The sequence below is a fragment of the Engystomops pustulosus genome, chromosome 8 (genome assembly GCF_040894005.1).
Source record: "Engystomops pustulosus chromosome 8, aEngPut4.maternal, whole genome shotgun sequence".
NCBI classification, from domain to species: domain Eukaryota; kingdom Metazoa; phylum Chordata; class Amphibia; order Anura; family Leptodactylidae; genus Engystomops; species Engystomops pustulosus.
Window position 1 is genome coordinate 105,723,701 of NC_092418.1, and position 13,242 is coordinate 105,736,942.

Consider the following 13,242-nt stretch of genomic DNA (forward strand, 5'->3'; position numbering starts at 1 on the left):
AAAGGTATTAGAAGAATTACATGTTTTATACACAGAGGTATCAGTAGTATTGTAAATATATATACATAGTTATTAGTAGTATTATATGTTGTATACACAGATGTATAAACAGTATCACATAAAATATACACAGATGTATAAGTAGTATTACATGTTATATACACTGTGGTATTAATAGTATTAAATATTATATGCACATTAGTAGCATTGTATATTATATACGCAGTGGTATTAGGCATAATAAATATTATATACACAGCAGTATCCGCAGTAATTTATGTGTTAAAAACTCAGTTGTAATAGTAGTAATTTATGTTATATACTCAGTGGTATTAGTAGTAATATATGTTATATACACAGAGTTATTAGTAGCATTACATATTATATACACAGAGGTATTAGAATGATTACATGTTATATACACGGAGTTATTAGTAGCATTACATATTATATACACAGAGGTATTAGTATGATTACATGTTATATACACAGAGGTATTAGTATGATTACATGTTATATACACAGTGGTATTAGTAGTAATATATAATATACATAGTGGTATTAGTAGTAATATATAATATACGTGGTGGAATTAGTAGTAACATGTTATATATATATATATATATATATATATATATATATATATATACAGGAGTATTATTAGTAATATGTGTTATATGCACAGTGGTATTAGTAGTAATATATCATATACGTAGTGGTATTAGTAGTAATATATCATATACATAGTGGTATTAGTAGTAACATGTGATATATATACACAGGAGTATTATTAGTAATATGTGTTATATGCACAGTGGTATTAGTAGTAATAAATATTATATACACAGAAGTATCAGAAGTAATATATGTTATATACACAGTGGTATTACTACTGCTCTATATCATAGACCCTGGCAAGAGGCATTTCTTGTGTGCAGAATAAAACTCATAGATCCATCTTCAATCAGACCCAGGAAAAGTGAAATAGATCTTTTTTAACCACTTATTTGCCCACTTATCCTCATGTGTCCGTTCTGGTTTATTCCCTTTTAAAACCCTAAAAATCTTGGATTTGTCTTTATGTTTTGGTGTGATTTTTCTGCTGTTATGAACAATGATTGTCAGGAATTTTCAGTGCAGCGGAGATTTTTTTAGTATCATGGGATTTTTTTAAGAATGCATCTCTTGGTAAGAAAAATGTTGGGACTGATTATTTGGATACATAGTGATTTCAGTAGTTTGATATTATATGTTATATACACAGATGTATCAGTAATATTATATGTTATGTATGCAGAAGTATCATTAGTAATATATGTTATATACACAGAGGTATTAGTAGTATTATATGTTATATACACAGTATATAAGTAGCATTACATATTATATACACAGAGGTATCAATAGTATTATATATTATACACAGAGGTATCAGTAGTAATATGTTACACATACAGAGGTATCAGTAATATTATATGTTATACACATAGAGCTATCAGCAGTAATATATGTTATACACACAGATATATCAGTAGTAATATATGTTATACATACAGAGGTATCAGTAATATTATATCTCATATATACAGAGGTATCAGTAGTAATAGATGTTATACATACAGAAGTATCAGTAATATTATATGTTATTCACACAGAGATATCAGTAGTATTATATATTATACACAAAGGTATCAGTAGTAATATATGTTATACATACAGAGGTATCAGTAATATTATATGTTATACATACAGAGATATCAGTAGTAATATATGTTATACATACAGAGGTATCAGTAATATTATATGTTATATACACAGAGATATCAGTAGTATGATATCTCATATATACAGAGGTATCAGTAGTAATAGATGTTATACATACAGAGGTATCAGTAATATTATATGTTATATACACAGAGGTATCAGTAATATTATATGTTATATACACAGAGGTATCAGTAATATTATATGTTATATATACAGAGGTATCAGTAGTATTATATCTCATATACACAGAGGTATCAGTAATATTATATGTTATATACACAGAGATATCAGTAGTATGATATCTCATATATACAGAGGTATCAGTAGTAATAGATGTTATACATACAGAGGTATCAGTAATATTATATGTTATATATACAGAGGTATCAGTAGTATTATATCTCATATACACAGAGGTATCAGTAGTAATAGATGTTATACATACAGAAGTATCAGTAATATTATATGTTATTCACACAGAGATATCAGTAGTATTATATATTATACACAAAGGTATCAGTAGTAATATATGTTATACATACAGAGGTATCAGTAATATTATATGTTATACATACAGAGATATCAGTAGTAATATATGTTATACATACAGAGGTATCAGTAATATTATATGTTATATACACAGAGATATCAGTAGTATGATATCTCATATATACAGAGGTATCAGTAGTAATAGATGTTATACATACAGAGGTATCAGTAATATTATATGTTATATACACAGAGGTATCAGTAATATTATATGTTATATATACAGAGGTATCAGTAGTATTATATCTCATATACACAGAGGTATCAGAAATGTTATATGTTATACACACAGAGATATCAGTATTATTATATTTCATATACACAGTGGGTGTGTAGTAATCTACGATATATTGTTATCATTCTAGTTAGAGCTTTTTTTCGTCTTCCCTTCTAGCATCCTGTAACTTCATATTTGTGTCATTCCTATTCCTCTGTGATGTTTTGTATATGTTCTATACATCGTGCATATTATACACTGACACGTTATCTACGTCATAGTATACCTGGTATACACCGTGTAACATTCTACAGGATATAGTCTGCATCTATCCGTAGTATCCAAGTAGCTTTGTGCCTCATATAACACCTCGGCAGTGGCATCATACAGTATATGGAGAATTGGGTCACATTGCTGTATGACGTCACACATTGTTATTATTATTACGTATTATATACAGATATTTCTGGGGACACTGTTTCTCGGCGTCAGATCCCTTCTCTCCCATTGGTCCGTGTCAGGAATGTCAGGCAGATTCCGGGCTTCCTATTGGTCGCCCACACGTGCAGCCGCTTCACGTGCTTCCAGCAGGGGGTGAAAAAGTCCATAGGAGAAGAAGAGCAGCCAGAGAGAGGAGAGAAGAGGAAGGGGAGCACAGAGTGGGGGAGCAGGGGACAGTACTACTGCCTGGGGGAGCAGGGGGCATTATTACTGCCTGGGGGAGAAGGGGACATTATTACTGCCTGTCGGAGCAGGGGACATTACTACTACCCGGGGGAGCAGGGGACATTACTACTACTCGGGGGAGCAGGGTACATTACTACTACCCGGGGGAGCAGGGGACATTACTACTACCCGGGGGAGCAGGGGACATTACTACTACCCGGGGGAGCAGGGGTCATTACTACTACCCGGGGGAGCAGGGGACATTACTACTACCCGGGGGAGCAGGGGACATTACTACTACCCGGGGGAGCAGGGGACATTACTACTACTCGGGGGAGCAGGGGACATTACTACTACCCGGGGGAGCAGGGGGCATTACTACTACCCGGGGTGCAGAGGAACTTACTACTACCCGGGGTGCAGAGGAACTTACTACTACCGGGGAGCAGGGCAAATTGCTACTACCCGGAGGTGCAGAGGAAATAACTACTACCTGGGGGTACAGAAGACAGTACTACTACCCGGGGGTGAAGAGGACATTACTACTACCCAGGGGTGAAGAGGAAATTACTACTACCCGGGGGTGAAGAAGACATTACTACTACCCGGGGGTGAAGAAGACATTACTACTACCCAGGGGTGAAGAGGACTTTAGTACTATCTTGGGGTACAGAAGACTTTACTACTACCCGGGGCTGAAAAGGACATTACTACTACCCCGAGGTGCAGGGGACAGTACCACTACCTGGCTGCCTAATAAGGGGGTGCCACCCCTGCCAGTGATGAGGAGTCGGGACTTTTAGTGCGCACAGTTAGAGGGTAACAGTCCAGTGGGTGCTGAGTCCCCTGGGGTCACCCATCTGGGGTGGGCTCCGGGGCTGATTGGTGCCACAATGGAAGATCAGACTGAGCACAGTCCCGGAGCCCCGAGCGATGCGGACAATGGGGGGTCCCCGCCACCCCAGCACCCAGGGGCGCTCCCGCACCGAACCACCAACTTCTTCATAGACAATATTCTTCGTCCAGATTTCGGCTGCAGGAAAGAAACCCCCGGCAGAGAGAACGTGAACCCCCTGCACGCCCGGCCGGGTCACCCGAGCCCGGACTCTGATTCCACCTCCGAAAGCTCCAAGGGGAACGAACCCAACCCCGCGCTGCTGCTGGTGGGGAACACGGCACCCCCAGCCCACAAGAGTGACCCGCTGGTGTGGCCCGCCTGGGTGTACTGCACCCGCTACTCCGACCGACCGTCCTCAGGTGAGTGTCCACCTACCTGACTACCGCCTGCATACATTCTATGCATGATTATATTATAGCGTATATACCCGACTACTGCCTAGATGTATTATATACACGACTACTGCCTAGATGTATTATATACACGACTACTGCCTAGATGTATTATATACACGACTACTGCCTAGATGTATTATATACACGACTACTGCCTAGATGTATTATATACACGACTACTGCCTAGATGTATTATATACACTACTATAGTGTAGAGAGAAAGGGTTTGTTGTAGCAATGTAATGAGAGCCGGTGCATGGAATAGCTGCTGCCTGGGTATATTATAGATTGTATATATATATATATATATATATATATATATATATATATATATAGCCCAGCTTTCTAATATACATGATAGTGTTATAGCTCATATATACACATTGTCTGGATACATTGTAAACACGATGAAATTATAATTTATTTACTCTGACTACTTGATACATTATATACCTCGACTCCTGCCCAGATGTATTATATACACTATTATAATATATATTTATTTATACATACACATAGGTATACCAAATGATGCTTGTATACATTTTATATATATATACTCCGACTACTGCATGGATACATTATAGGTTATATACCTCGACTCCCGCCCAGATGTTTTATATACACGATTGTATTGTAGTTTATGTCTACACAAAATAATGTATGGATATAAGATATACACGATTAGAGTTTGTGAAGGACAACTACTGCCTGGATAGATTATTTAAATTATTATATGATAGTTTATATATCTCGACTCATGCTCAGTTGTATACATGATTTTATTCTAGCTATACAGCAAATGCTACCTGGATACATGAAATACATGATTGCAATATAAAACACACACACACACACATATATATATATATATATATATATATATATATATATATATATATATATATATATATACATATATAGACGCCTGCCCAGGTGTATTATTTATACGACCGTCTTATAACTTATATTTACACCAAACACTGTCTGGATACATGATATACACGATTGTACTATAGTGTGTGGACTGCCAGATGTATTATTTTCGTGAATACATTATAGTTTATTCATAAACACAAAATACGATACCTGAAATACACGATTACTTTATATTATATACACTCCGACCACTGCCTGGACAAATTTACACGTTGGCATTATATTGTATATACTCCGACTACGACATACATTCTAGTCTATATACATTGTAAATAAACTGTATATTGTTTATGTACTGGATACTGGATTGTATTATAGGTTATATATACAGCAAATATTGCCTGGATACATGATATACACGATTATAATTTAATATATAAACACTCCGACTACTGACTGGATACATTATAGATTGTATACCTTGATATATATACTACATATATATACGATCATATTATAGTTTATATACACACCAAATACTGTCTGGATACATGATATACGTGATTATAGTATTGTTTATGAAGCCCGACTACTGCCTGGAAACATTATATACATGATAATATACACTTCGACTACTGGATAAATTATATATTTTTTATATTAGAAATAAACAGTATATAGTTTATGTGCTGGATACATTATATACCATATACACAGACTCCTGCCCAGATATATACACGATTTTAATATACAGCACATACTGCACAGGAACATTATATGCACGATTATGTTGTAGTATATATAGAACCAAAATTGGAGACATGATATACACGATTACTATATATATACTCCGACTACTGCCTGGATACATCATATACTCGACTATAGTATTGTTTATGAAGCCCGACTAATGCCTGGATTACTTATATATAAACGGTTACATTATTGATTATATACATCCCAAATACTGCCTGGATATATAATATACACGATTATATCATAGTTTATATATACAACGAATACTGCCTGGATAAATAATATATATGATGATATTTCACTTTATATACCTCTACTACTACCAAGATATACAGTAATATTATTGCTTAAGCACCACAAATACTGCCTGGATATTTTATATACACGACTATATTATAAAATAAGAGGGTAAAAAAAATCTGCCATTACTATGTATCCTTGTATGATGATAATATTAGTGAATGGATATAAAAGCTGCCCATGCAATAACTGCAAAAGACTAAACTATTTACAACATGAAGCACTGACAATGTATTAGTAATAGTAAGAAGATTCTAATTCATAGAAAAAAAAAATGTGCAAGACCTAAAAAGACAATGCACTAAAAATGCAGTGTGATAGTAACGAGTATAGGAATGAGGGGGAAGGAATTTGGAGCAGCACCGTGTAAAAGGAAGTTGGGTGCAGGTCTTCGCAAGGTCTGACGAAAACCACAGTAGATAGGCACAATCACAAGTAGGAAAAATGAAGAATTCTTTCGCCTTATCCTTAAAGGCAATGTTTGATAATGCCTTTAAGGATGAGGCGAAACGTTGCATACTGATGGTGGAATAAAGAATTCTTCATTATTTTACTTGGAGTTCTGCTTCTTCATTGATTGTGAGTATAGGAATGAGTAATAATGATGGTAAAGCTAGAATATATTAATGTACTAGAAGAAATGAATGATGAACGTTATAAAGCAGCATTCACACGTAGACAATATGGCTGCGCTTTATGTTCGGTATAAAATGTTAGGAAAGCTGATTGATCCAGGAAGTTTCTCCAATAATCAAGACAATCAGTACTTCATCTAGTTTTTAAGTAGTCAGGATTTTTTATAGTTATTGAATAAACAATGATCACATCCATTCACCCTCAGACATGGAGACCAAGTCACAGCCTTCACCCTCCATCCACAGGATCCCTGGGGTGTACAGCTACAGACACCGACTCTATGGATTACTGACAGAGCCCTATATTTCATTACATGCAGTCTGGATATATAATATATACGATTATATATATATATATATATACCTCATATACCCTGAATACAGGATATACACGGTTATAGTATAGTTTATGAAGTCCGACTGCTGCCTGGATATATGATATACACGATTACATTACAGTTTATGTACTCTGACTACTTTATACATTATATACTTCGATTCATGCCCAGATGTCTTATACAAGGCTGTATTATAGTTTATATATACACCAAATACTGTCTGTATGCAGGATATACACGTTATTGTAATGTTTATGAAGACCGACTACTGTCTAAATACTGGATACATTATATACACATTTATATTGGATTAAATAGACTCCGACTACTGCCTGGATACAGGATACATTATATACAGGAGTACATTGTGTTATATACACTCCGATTACTCCCTGGATACTGGATACATTATATACACGATTACATTATATTATATACACTCCGACTACTGCCTGTATATTGGATACACTATATACACGATTACATTATATTATTTACACTCCGACTACTTCCTATATACTGGATACATTATATACACGATTACATTATATAATATACACTACGACTACTGCCTGTATACTGGATACATTATATACACGATTACATTATGTTATATACACTCCGACTACTGCCTGGATACTGGATACACTATATACACGATTACATTATGTTATATACACTCCGATTACTCCCTGGATACTGGATACATTATATACACGATTACATTATATTATTTACACTCCGACTACTTCCTATATACTGGATACATTATATACACGATTACATTATATAATATACACTACGACTACTGCCTGTATACTGGATACACTATATACACGATTACATTATGTTATATACACTCCGACTACTGCCTGGATACTGGATACATTATATACACGGTAACGTTATATTATATAAACTCCAATTACTGTCTGTATATTGGATACATTATATACACGATTACATTATATTATATATACTCCTACTACTGCCTGGATACTGGATACATTATATATACGATTACATTATATTATATATACTCCAACTACTGTCTGTATACTGGATACATTATATACACGATTACATTATATTATATACACTCCGACTACTCCCTGGATACTGGATAAATTATATACAGGGATGCATGATATTATATACATGCCGACTACTGCCTTATTATAGTTTACATACCTCGACTCCTGCCAATATGTATTATTATATACCATTGTATTATAGTTTATATACACACCAAATACTGTATTATTGTATATAGTATTATTTATGAAGCCCGACTTATTAATTATATACATTATAAATAAACAGTATTTAGTTTATGTACTAAATACATCTTAGCTTATATACCTCGACTCCTGTACAGATATATTACATATAGGATTGTATTGTATATATACACCTAAAATATTCCCTGCATATGTGTTATACACGATAATAGAATAGTTGAAGTCCGACTACTGACTGAATATAATGTATGATATATGATAACACGATTACATTACGACTACTTGAAACAATATATACCTTTACTCCTGTCTAGATGTATTATATGCACGATTGTATTATAGCTAATAGATACACACACCAAACAATGCCTGGATACATGGCTATAATATTGTTTATGTAGACCGAATATTGCCTGGATACTGGATACATTATATACACGACTACATAATATGATATACAATCCGACTACTGCCTGGATACTGTGTACATTAAATACACGATAACATTATATTATATACACTCCGACCACTGCCTGGAAACTGGATACATTATATACATACGACTACATTATATGATATGATGTACACTCCGACTACTGCCTAGATGCTGGATACATTATATACACGATAACTTTATATTATATATACTCCGACCACTGCCTGGAAACTGGATACATTATATACATACGACTACATTATATGATATGATGTACACTCCGACTACTTCCTAGATGCTGGATACATTATATACACGATAACTTTATATTATATATACTCCAACTACTGCCAGGATACTGGACACAGTATATACACGATTACATTATATTATATACACTCCGACCACTGCCTGGATAAATTTACAGGTTGGTTTTATATTGCATATACTCCGATTACAGTATACATTCTAGACTATATACATAAAAAATAAACAGTATATTGTATATGTACTTGTTACTGGACTGTGAAAATCGTGTATATTATGTATCCAGTCAATATTTGCTCTCTCTCTCTCTCTCTCTCTCTCTCTCTCTCTCTCTCTATATATATATATATATATATATATATATATATATATATATATATAGAGAGAGAGAGAGAGAGAGAGAGAGAGAAAATATTGATTGGATACATAATATACACGATTTTCACAAAAATAGCGATGAAGCAGCACTCCATAGTGAAAAAGTGTAATTTCTTTATTCCACTTTTTCACTATGGAGTGCTGCTTCATCGCTATTTTTGTGTAGATCGCTGCTGGTTTAGTCTGACCTATTGTGGAGACCTGGACCCGACATATTCTACTACAGGGTGCTGCTCAACTTCCTTCTTAATCCCTGCATATACAACATACAGTCTGGATACATGATATACGCGATGATAGTATTCTTTATGAAGCCCGACTACTGCTTGGATACATTATATACACGATTTTATTATATTAAATACACTCCTACTACTGGATAAATTATAGATAATTTATATTACAAATACACAGTAAATGGTTTATGTGCCTGGATACATTATAGATCATATACCCAGACTCCTGCCCAAATATATACACGATTGTAATATACAGCAAATATTGCATATTACACATTATATGCACGATTCAGTTATAGTATATATAGAACCAAAACTATATATATATACTCCGACTGATGCCCGAAGACCTGATATATACAATATTAATACAATATATATGTACTTTATATGCTTCAGATGATACAATAGCCCATACACACGACGTTCCCCAGCCCCTCCAGCGATCCCCCGCAGCATAGATATTATATACCTGATCATTGTGAGGTCGGATTCCGTTCTGTAAAAAGTTCTGTAAAAACGATAAATACATTATAAATTACTGTTTCGATCCTTAAATTATATAAACTGCTTCAATCTTTCTACATGAATATGATATATTCACACAGAGTAGAAAACCTCGACCAAAAATAATCAAGGGGAAATATCCCTCCGATTGTGCCATAGGCCTCTTTGTAAATAGTATTATTATTTTAAAAATACACATTGTATAGATTTATATATAAAATGCCGATTCTTTTTCATATACATTTTAAAATCGTTTCTGCCTAAATATAAGAAACCTGATTGTACCAGAACAGGATTTAAACAGCTAACATATTAAATATAGTATATCATATCTCCATGATGTCTCCCCTGTATACTATATCCCCCTAATGTCTCTCCTGTATATTATATCCCCTGATATCTCCCTGTATATCCCCCCCATGTCTCTCCTGTATATTATATCCCCCCGACATCTCTCCTGTGTACTATATCCCTCTGATGTCTCTCCTGTATATTTTATCACCCTGACGTCTCCCCTGTATATTATACCTCCCCGATTTCTCTCCTGTATATCATATCCCCCTGATGTCTCTCCTGTATATTATATCCCCCTGATGTTTCTCTTTTATATTATATCTACTGGTCTTTCTCCTGTATATAATAACCCCTATTGTCTCTCCTGTATATTATATCCCCCGGATGTCTCTCTTGTTTATTATATCCCCTGGTGTCTCTCCTGTATATTATATCCCTCAGATGTCTCCCCTGAATATTATATCAACCTGATGGCCCCCCTGTATATTATATCCCCCGGATGTCTCCCCTGTATATTATATCCCCCTGATGTCTCTCCTGTATATTATATCCCCCTGATGTCTCTCCTATATATTATATCCCCCTGGTGTCTCTCCTGTATAGTATATCCCCCCGATGTCTCTCCTGTATATTATATCCCTCTGATGTCTCCCCTGAATATTATATCAACCTGATGGCCCCCCTGTATATTATATCCCCCCGATGTCTCTCCTGTATATTATATTCCTCTCTCGTGTATATCATATCCCCTGTCTCTCCTGTATATTATATCCCCCGATGTTACTCCTGTATATTATATCCTCCTCATGTCTCCCTGTATATCCCCCCATCTCTCTCCTGTATATTATATCCCCCGATGTTACTCCTGTATATTATATCCTCCTCATGTCTCCCTGTATATCCCCCCATCTCTCTCCTGTATATTATATCCCCTTGATGTCCCCCCTGTATATTATACCCCCTGATGTCTCTCCACTATATTATATCCCTCTAATGTCTCTCCTGTATATTTTATCACCCTGACGTCTCCCCTGTATATTATACCTCCCCGATTTCTCTTCTGTATATCATATCCCCCTATTGTCTCTACCGTATATTATATCCCCCTGATGTCTCTCTTGTTTATTATATCCTCCTGATGTCTCTCCTGTATATAATATTCCCCCGATATCTCTCCTGTATATTATATTCCTCTCTTGTATATCATATCCCCTGTCTCTCCTGTATATTATATCCCCTGATATCTCCCTGTATATTCCCCCCCATGTCTCTCCTGTATATTATATCCCCCGATGTTACTCCTGTATATTATATCCTCCTCATGTCTCCCTGTATATCCCCCCATCTCTCTCCTGTATATTATATCCCCTTGATGTCCCCCCTGTATATTATACCCCCTGATGTCTCTCCACTATATTATATCCCTCTAATGTCTCTCCTGTATATTATACCTCCCCGATTTCTCTTCTGTATATCATATCCCCCTATTGTCTCTACTGTATATTATATCCCCCTGATGTCTCTCTTGTTTATTATATCCTCCTGATGTCTCTCCTGTATATAATATTCCCCCGATATCTCTCCTGTATATTATATTCCTCTCTTGTATATCATATCCCCTGTCTCTCCTGTATATTATATCCCCTGATATCTCCCTGTATATTCCCCCCCATGTCTCTCCTGTATATTATATTCTCCTGATGTCTCTCCTGTATATTATATCCCCCTGATGTCTCTCCTGTATATTATATCCCCCTGATGTTTCTCTTTTATATTATATCTACTGGTCTTTCTCCTGTATATAATAACCCCTATTGTCTCTCCTGTATATTATATCCCCCGGATGTCTCTCTTGTTTATTATATCCCCTGGTGTCTCTCCTGTATATTATATCCCTCAGATGTCTCCCCTGAATATTATATCAACCTGATGGCCCCCCTGTATATTATATCCCCCGGATGTCTCCCCTGTATATTATATCCCCCTGATGTCTCTCCTGTATATTATATCCCCCTGATGTCTCTCCTATATATTATATCCCCCCGATGTCTCTCCTGTATATTATATCCCTCTGATGTCTCCCCTGAATATTATATCAACCTGATGGCCCCCCTGTATATTATATCCCCCCGATGTCTCTCCTGTATATTATATTCCTCTCTCGTGTATATCATATCCCCTGTCTCTCCTGTATATTATATCCCCCGATGTTACTCCTGTATATTATATCCTCCTCATGTCTCCCTGTATATCCCCCCATCTCTCTCCTGTATATTATATCCCCCGATGTTACTCCTGTATATTATATCCTCCTCATGTCTCCCTGTATATCCCCCCATCTCTCTCCTGTATATTATATCCCCTTGATGTCCCCCCTGTATATTATACCCCCTGATGTCTCTCCACTATATTATATCCCTCTAATGTCTCTCCTGTATATTTTATCACCCTGACGTCTCCCCTGTATATTACACCTCCCC

The 13,242-nt window shown here is 35.5% G+C and overlaps 1 protein-coding gene across 1 annotated transcript in view; it reads left to right on the plus strand.

Moving 5' to 3' along the window:
• Window positions 1-3,302: 3,302 nt before the first annotated feature.
• Window positions 3,303-13,242, plus strand: part of EN1 (engrailed homeobox 1) — a 30,363-nt gene continuing 20,423 nt past the window's right edge. Inside the window, exons 1-2 of the mRNA XM_072122178.1 lie at window positions 3,303-3,616; window positions 3,671-4,456. Of these exons, the coding sequence (XP_071978279.1) occupies window positions 4,093-4,456 (364 nt within the window). The 5' untranslated portion in view covers window positions 3,303-3,616; window positions 3,671-4,092. The remainder of the gene's footprint in view (window positions 3,617-3,670; window positions 4,457-13,242) is intronic.